The sequence below is a fragment of the Oncorhynchus clarkii genome, chromosome 17 (genome assembly GCF_045791955.1).
Source record: "Oncorhynchus clarkii lewisi isolate Uvic-CL-2024 chromosome 17, UVic_Ocla_1.0, whole genome shotgun sequence".
In the NCBI taxonomy this organism is placed as follows: Eukaryota; Metazoa; Chordata; class Actinopteri; order Salmoniformes; family Salmonidae; genus Oncorhynchus; species Oncorhynchus clarkii.
In genome coordinates, this window is record NC_092163.1 from 82,716,211 (window position 1) to 82,725,427 (window position 9,217).

Sequence of the window (9,217 nt, forward strand, 5' to 3'; positions counted from 1 at the left end):
TGGCCTAATGCTATACAGGAAATACCACACCTTAGACTGGTCCTGTGGTCTAATGCTATACAGGAAATACCACACCTTAGACTGGTCCTGTGGCCTAATGCTATACAGGAAATACCACACCTTAGACTGGTCCTGTGGTCTAATGCTATACAGGAAATACCACACCTTAGACTGGTCCTGTGGTCTAATGCTATACAGGAAATACCACAACTTAGGCTGGTCCATCCATTCAGGTGATACAGACCAGATTTAAAACCAACCTATTACACACCAGTGGTTTGCCCAACCAACAGAGACAGCTGTGGGATATTCTACAGTACATCTTCAATACATTGATATTTCTACTGGTTCTAACGTCCCGCCTGTCTGAAGCAATCCTTCTCAGGAAAATTCATGTAGCAGTTCCACATTTTAAAGCGAAGACGCACATTTCAAATACGATCTAAGAATGAGGGTTGTTGCCCAGACGTTTCATGGATAGTCATCCTTTAGACAAGGGGTTGGGGAACTACATCAACAAAAAGACCGTTCTGATCAGGTTAAGAAACATACTCATTGTTGTACGAGGTTAAAAAGATATAGCTCACAACAGTCAATCCACATCTTTCCTACAGTCATTTATGGTTCGTTCCAACAATTCGGTGTAATTTTTTTAATGATTTCTCCTCATTTTAACACTGTGTCTTAAAAAACATGTTCAAATTATTAAAAAAACAACAACATGTTTTTCCATCTCAGGAGGTTAAATAAAAAATAATACTACAGTTAATTCTAATTAAAGGAAAAGGGTTGACCGTAACAAGATTGACTGAAACAGCGTTGACCGTAACAAGATTGACTGAAACAGCGTTGACCGTAACAAGATTGACTGAAACAGCGTTGACCGTAACAAGATTGACTGAAACAGCGTTGACCGTAACAAGATTGACTGAAACAAGGTTGACTGTAACAGGGTTGACTGTAACAGGGTTGACTGAAACAAGGTTGACTGTAACAGCGTTGACCGTAACAAGATTGACTGTAACAAGGTTGGCTGTAACAGCGTTGACCGTAACCGGGTTGGCTGTAACAAGGTTGGCTGTAACAAGATTGACTGTAACAAGGTTGGCTGTAACAGCGTTGACCGTAACCGGGTTGGCTGTAACAAGGTTGGCTGTAACAAGATTGACTGTAACAAGGTTGGCTGTAACAGCGTTGACCGTAACCGGGTTGGCTGTAACAAGGTTGGCTGTAACAAGGTTGACTGTAACAAGATTGACTGAAACAGGGTTGACTGTAACAAGATTGACTGTAACAGCGTTGACCGTAACAAGGTTGACTGTAAGAGGGATGACTGTAACAGGGTTGACCGTAAGAGGGATGACTGTAACAAGGTTGACTGTAACAAGGTTGACTGTAACAGGGTTGACTGTAACAAGATTGACTGTAACAAGGTTGACTGTAACAGGGTTGACTGTAACAAGGTTGACCGTAACCGGGTTGGCTGTAACAAGGTTGACTGGGGCAGGGTTGCCAGTAACAGGGTTGACTGTAAGAGGGATGACTGTACCAGGGTTGACTGTAACAGAGTTGACTGTACCAGGGTTGACTGGGCCAGGGTTGCCTGTAACAGGGTTGACTGTAACAGGGTTGACTGTAACAAGGTTAGCGGCTTCCCGTCAATGGGACAGTTGTAAATAATGCAGCGCCTTGTGTCACGATCGTAGATTATAGAGAAACAACAAATGTCGCTACATAAGTGTCTTATATCGGCTGAAAGCTAGAATTCTTGTTAATATAACTGCACTGTCCAATTAACAGTAGCTATTACTGCGCAAAAGCGCCATGCTATTGTTTGAGGAGAGATGGCCTAACAACAAAACACTTTTTTCACCTCCATAGTTTGATAAATTCACTTCCGAAGGTGAAATGTGTACTTACATTCTGAAATCTTGCTCTGATTTATCATCCAAAGGGTCCCAGAGATAACATGAAGTGTCGTTTTGTTAGATAAAAGCCATTTTCATATCCTAAAAAGGTCCACATAGCACGCACGATCAATTTTGTATTTCCACTCGTTCAATTTGCAAAGAAAGGAATCACTGAAAATCTCACCCTAAATTTTATTTTATTTTTTAAAGTATATCCTATAGGATGACCAGAGAGCGACGCCTTCATTGCACGCTGACGACACGGGCGGTCTGTTGCATTTCAAAATGGTGGTAGGAAAAAAACGTTGTTGTTGTTGTAAGAAACTGCATGTTTTTTCTTCTTTGTATTATCCTTTACCAGATCTATTGTGTTATATTCTCCTACATTACTTTCACATTTTCATAAACGTCAAAGTGTTTCCTTTCAATTGGTATCAATAATATACATATCCTTGCTTCAGGGCCTGAGCAACAGGCAGTTAGATTTAGGTATGTCATTTTAGGCGAACATTGAAAAAAAGGGGGGCGGATCCCTAAGAAGTTAAATCAGCCCGTGACAAGGGGAAGGAACACATTTGAATGCAAGCGTCACAAAAACACATTTAATTGCTTAACTATTTCTAGCCGTTCTATCTATGGGTAACAGGGATGCCGTGTAACGCTCGACCCACTTAGTTTTCTACCACAAAACACCAGCAACGGCCAAAAAGATCAGAACCAGCTTTTACACGGTGATTTGACTACATGATTGTTTGACCATATTAAAGAGAGTTCAGATCAAAACAGGGTTCACCTTAAAATGAGGTACAGATGTAAATGAGTCACTAAACCACGTGAAATAAATGATCACAATGACGGTGAAAACTTGATGGAATTAAAGTGTGTTGAAGTATTATTCATATACAAAACATTTGATTGATTGAATTCTCCATCTGGTTTATATTAAAGGGCACTTCATTTAATTTAACAGGCTTTCACTCATTTCATGGAACGACCCCTTATGTGTCCTTTGTTTTCAATTAATAACATGATTCTTAACATTTCTGTCTGTATGTAGACAACATTCAGAGAGAGAGAGAGAGACAGAGAGAGACAGAGAGAGAGAGAGACAGAGAGAGACAGAGAGAGAGACATAGAGAGAGAGAGAGAGAGACAGAGAGAGAGAGAGAGAGACAGCGAGAGAGAGAGAGACAGAGAGAGAGAGAGACATAGAGAGAGAGAGAGAGAGACAGAGAGAGAGAGAGACAGCGAGAGAGAGAGACAGAGAGAGAGAGAGACAGCGAGAGAGAGAGACAGAGAGAGAGAGAGACAGAGAGAGAGAGAGACAGAGAGAGACAGAGACAGAGAGAGAGAAAGAGAGACAGAGAGAGAGAGAGACAGAGAGAGAGAGACAGAGAGAAACAGAGACAGAGAGAGAGAGAGAGAGACTTTGAGACCTGGAGCTGAGACAGACACATCGCTGCAGACTGACTGACAACGACACTGAAGACAAGACATACATCAGGCTGAATGGATGTTAATTCAACATTAAGAGGAACCTTAAGAGACTCAACGTTAGAGAAACGTTCGAGCTAGGGTTGCAAAAATTCAGATAACTTTCCCAAAATGAATAGGTTTGTCCAGAAATTCTGTTCGGAAAATTCCTCAAATTAAGGACTAAGCAGAACATCTGGAATCCTCCGACCAGGATTCCTGGAAAACCTGTGAATTTTGGGGGGAAAAGTAACCGACATTTCTGCAACCCTAGTTAGAGCACATCCCAACTATGGGGGGGAAGTTGAAAATAGGTTACCTTTAGTCTGGTTGTTCTCCATATTGCCATCCTGTATTTTACCTACGATGGAGACATACGAGACACAGAACAATAAGAACCAAAGCAGACAATAAGCAAACAATCATTACCAGGACAAACATTACAATGGCATGAAGAGGAAAACAATAACATGTATATTTATTGAGCAGGTGTCAGGCGTTCGTATACAGGACAGAAAAGCTGCTATTTAATGAGGTAGGTGCTGCTTCAGGGATGGTCATTTTAATGAGGTAGATGCTGCTTCGGGGATGGTCATTTTAATGAGGTAGATGCTGCTTCAGGGAGGGTCATTTTAATGAGGTAGATGCTGCTTCAGGGAGGGTCATTTTAATGAGGGTCATTTTAATGAGGTAGATGCTGCTTCAGGGATGGTCATTTTAATGAGGTAGATGCTGCTTCAGGGAGGGTCATTTTAATGAGGTAGATGCTGCTTCAGGGAGGGTCATTTTAATGAGGTAGATGCTGCTTCAGGGAGGGTCATTTTAATGAGGTAGATGCTGCTTCAGGGATGGTCATTTTAATGAGGTAGATGCTGCTTCAGGGATGGTCATTTTAACGAGGTAGATGCTGCTTCAGGGATGGTCATTTTAATGAGGTAGATGCTGCTTCAGGGAGGGTCATTTTAATGAGGTAGATGCTGCTTCAGGGAGGGTCATTTTAATGAGGTAGATGCTGCTTCGGGATGGTCATTTTAATGAGGTAGATGCTGCTTCGGGGATGGTCATTTTAATGAGGTAGATGCTGCTTCAGGGAGGGTCATTTTAATGAGGTAGATGCTGCTTCAGGGAGGGTCATTTTAATGAGGTAGATGCTGCTTCAGGGAGGGTCATTTTAATGAGGTAGATGCTGCTTCAGGGATGGTCATTTTAATGAGGGTCATTTTAATGAGGTAGATGCTGCTTTAGGGATGGTCATTTTAATGAGGTAGATGCTGCTTCAGGGATGGTCATTTTAATGAGGTAGATGCTGCTTCAGGGATGGTCATTTTAATGAGGTAGATGCTGCTTCAGGGAGGGTCATTTTAATGAGGTAGATGCTGCTTCAGGGATGGTCATTTTAATGAGGTAGATGCTGCTTCAGGGAGGGTCATTTTAATGAGGTAGATGCTGCTTCAGGGATGGTCATTTTAATGAGGTAGATGCTGCTTCAGGGAGGGTCATTTTAATGAGGTAGATGCTGCTTCAGGGATGGTCATTTTAATGAGGTAGATGCTGCTTCAGGGAGGGTCATTTTAATGAGGTAGATGCTGCTTCAGGGAGGGTCATTTTAATGAGGTAGATGCTGCTTCAGGGAGGGTCATTTTAATGAGGTAGATGCTGCTTCAGGGAGGGTCATTTTAATGAGGTAGATGCTGCTTCAGGGAGGGTCATTTGGATGTCTGCAAATTTTTTCCAATTTGAATTGTTGTGTGTGTGCCTGGGCTCGCTAACGAGTCAACAACTATTAGAAATAATGTCAATCAAAATAGATAATTGATAATACAACTAGATTAGAAAATAATGTGACTGTTCAGTCAATTAGGAATTGTCATGTTTTGAAAGGTTGCTTAGGTGAACTAGAAAATAATAAAATATATACATATTTGAAAACATTGTTCTAAAGGGTATTTTATAATCGCTGTAACAAACGAAAACACACACAGTTCAAACTGAAGTTATTCACTTTGTATTGTCTGACAATGTGTTGGATGAAACCACGCCTCTTCGTAAGTTAACTTCCAATAAACTTCAAAAGTGATTTGAGCGTGATGCAACTATTGTTCTTTGATATCAAGTTTCGCTTGATGTTTAAACTGAATAACTACAAGACCGATGCTATATCACAGCTCAGATTTCCTCTCTATGGATCAGTGTGTTCATGTGTGTTCATTTTGAAGAGAGACATACTCACAGACTACAGGAAGTGACATACTCACAGACTACAGGAAGTGACATTACTCACAGACTACAGGAAGCGACATACAGACTACAGGAAGTGACATACTCACAGACTACAGGAAGTGACATACTCACAGACTACAGGAAGTGACATCCTCACAGACTACAGGAAGTGACATACAGACTACAGGAAGTGACATACTCATATACAGACTACAGGAAGTGACATACAGACTACAGGAAGTGACATACTCACAGACTACAGGAAGTGACATACAGACTACAGGAAGTGACATACTCACATACAGACTACAGGAAGTGACATACAGACTACAGGAAGTGACATACTCACAGACTACAGGAAGCGACATACAGACTACAGGAAGTGACATACTCACAGACTACAGGAAGCGACATACAGACTACAGGAAGCGACATACAGACTACAGGAAGTGACATACTCACATACAGACTACAGGGAATTCCACACATTAACAGTTCAAGAAAAGCCATTCAGATATTTCATGAGGCATCAAGACACAGAATCACAGAGTTACAAAGATACAGTACAATGAGGAAATAAAGCAACACACACACACAAACGCACAGGACCCACACACACACACACACACAGGACCAACACAGAGCATGCAGTGTAAGAGTGAGGTCAGAATCCTCATGCACGGTCAGACAGAGAGAGAGAGAGAGAGAGAGAAAAAAGGGAGAGGAATTGAAGTGTAGGAATTGAAAGCTGGAGAGAACAATACTATAGGAAAGAAATCCTCCTGCAAATAAATATTTGTAAAAACAGGGATTCTGACGGAGACTAGCAGGGGTCTGATAGAAGGTTAAGGATGGAGGCTCTTGAAAACCACATAATCCTAAACAGAGCATTTTTACTCCAAGGTTCATCCTACCAACAACAGGGTTAAAACTCATGTATTCATTCGTATCTACCGATTGGAAAACAAAACAATGAATAAGTTGTTTTTAAGACAGAAATTAAAGAGTTTAAGTAGGCTACTTGGAGAAATTAACCCTGTTGAAAACTTACAGTAACTAGCAGGCAGAAACCCTTTGCCTACATTCACACCACTGTTGCACACTGGGTAATTTATTTTATTTATTTCACCTTTATTTAACCAGGTAGGCAAGTTGAGAACAAGTTCTCATTTACAATTGCGACCTGAATGGTTATCTATTCAGTTCATTTGGGATCATTGAGGATGGAGGAACTATAATGGGAACTTTTTACAATTTTTATTTAGATACAACATTTAAAGAGTTCCAAGTTGTTGGAAATTTAGTTTGGGATCCTGTTCAAAAGTACGATGCTCACATTCTCATCGCCTCCTGCATCTGCACAACAACATTACCCAGACTGGTTCTTTACTCAGTCGGTCGATGTAACGGCTCCTTCTATTCAGTTCTACCATAACATCCCATCCCAGAGGACATGGAGGGGTAGTCTTAGAGCTGAGAAGAAGACAGTATAATGGCTGTGTTACAAATGGCAGCATATTCCCTAAATAGTGAACTACTTCTGACCAGGGCCTGTAAGGTGCTATTTGGGACTTGGGTAGATTCATCTACTTCAGACATCAGTCACAGGAAACTAGTAATAATTCAAACCGATGACTTTGCTTATCCTTTATGAGGGAGGAGAGGAGGAGGTAGAGACAGTCGGAGGAGGAGGAGGGAGGAGAGGAGGGAGGAGGTAGAGACAGTCGGAGGAGGAGGGAGGAGAGGAGGGAGGAGAGGAGGAGGTAGAGACAGTCGGAGGAGGGAGGAGAGGAGGGAGGAGAGGAGGAGGTAGAGGAGGAGGTAAAGACAGTCGGAGGAGGAGGAGGAGGAGGAGAGGAGAGGAGGGAGGAGAGGAGGGAGGAGAGGAGGAGGTAGAGACAGTCAGAGGAGGGAGGAGAGGAGGGAGGAGAGGAGGTAGAGACAGTCAGAGGAGGAGAGGATGAGAAGAGGAGGTAAAGACAGTCGGAGGAGGGAGGAGAGGAGGAGGTAGAGGAGGAGGTAAAGACAGTCGGAGGATTGGAGGAGAGGAGGAGGTAGAGGAGGTAAAGACAGTCAGAGGAGAGGAGGAGGTAGAGGAGGAGGTAAAGACAGTTGGAGGAGAGGAGGAGGTAGAGGAGGAGGTAAAGACAGTTGGAGGAGGGAGGAGAGGAGGAGGTAGAGGAGGAGGAGAGGAGGAGGTAGAGGCGGAGGTAAAGACAGTCGGAGGGAGGAGAGGCGGAGGTAGAGGAGGAGGTAAAGACAGTCGGAGGAGGGAGGAGAGGCGGAGGTAGAGGAGGAGGATGTTGAGGGCAGAAAGAGGTGGAAAATGGAGGAGGCAGTAGTACCCAGGAGGTATAGCAGGACAGGAAGGAGCTTCTGGTTTTGGTCAACCTACCATTACCTAGGCTGGCATTGCCAGGTGCAATACCGCCTGCAGTACCATCGGTGGCTATAGTTGCGATGGGGTGGGCAGAGGGATGGGGGCAGTCTATAGTAGCAAGTAAATTATGGGTAAAAAAAAGGCAACAGTGAACACAAAGAACATGGTTAAAATCCTGAATAACCAAAGAACATGGTTAAAATCCTGAATAACAGTACGATTAGTGTTGTTGCTGCAGTTCATTCACACTAGGATTGACAAAACAAATCCCCAACATTTAGACAAACAGGGAATAATGGATTAAGTGACCAGATTTGTCCCTAGTTCACACACTGATGTTTAAAACTGAGACGACTGGAGGAATGGTACAGGCATTACATACATAAATGAACATGAAATAGGTTCAACACAATACTAAAGGACAAAGAGAGGAAGGAGAGACCAATTTCTTGAACGAAAACAAAGCAGTGAAGAGAAAAAGTACCACACAGGCTAAAACCCCTAATCTGTCAGATGAGAGAGGCCTCATCATAGGTACACTTCAACTATGACAGACAAAATGAGAAAAAAAATCCAGAAAATCACATTGTAGGATTTTTTATGAATTTATTTGCAAATTATGGTGGTAAATAAGTATTGTGATTTTTTTTCAATGTGATTTTCTGGATTTTTTTTCTCATTTTGTCTGTCATAGTTGGTGTACCTGTGATGAAAATTACAGGCCTCTCTCATCTTTTGAAGTGGGAGGACTTGCACAATTGGTGGCTGACTAAATAATTTTTTTTGCCCCACTGTATCTAGTGTGGTTGTAACAATACTTAATCAATATGGAATCCATGTGTATTCCAGGGGCTAATCAATCAATTTGGAACAATCAATCTCAACCATGTTATTCATGTCATGTGTCATGTCATTGAGCAGCAAAAATAAATTGAAAAAGGCAGCAATGTGATTGGAACAGAAACGTAGTGTGGTCTAAACTGCTTCAAATGTCATCCCATCACTGCGACAACGGTTACAAGACACCAACTGGCACAGGAAGAAAACACCATATCTTACATAGTCAGGGGTGGGATCGGAGACAAGGCTTGAAGAACAGAGTTCACAAAATGTCATTATAATTGACATGTAGAAATGACGTTTTGAATAACGTTTAAACTCTTAGGATTTTACACTGGGAGTTGCAATAGTTTTTTTATTTTTTATTTCAATTCCACCCTTGTGCATATTGTAC

General features: G+C 42.0%; 1 protein-coding gene across 2 annotated transcripts in view; it reads right to left on the reverse strand.

The window, feature by feature from the left end:
• The window catches only part of LOC139371465 (plasma membrane calcium-transporting ATPase 2-like), a 186,607-nt gene that overhangs the window by 95,449 nt on the left and 81,941 nt on the right, over positions 1–9,217 (reverse strand). The window contains exons 7-8 of one of the 2 annotated variants that reach the window (XM_071111899.1): positions 7,999–8,091; positions 3,703–3,744 (exon numbers count right to left, since the gene is read on the reverse strand). The exons of the other annotated variant lie outside the window; for it this stretch is intronic. Coding sequence (XP_070968000.1) covers positions 3,703–3,744; positions 7,999–8,091 — 135 coding nt within the window. The remainder of the gene's footprint in view (positions 1–3,702; positions 3,745–7,998; positions 8,092–9,217) is intronic. 2 annotated transcript variants of the gene reach the window in all.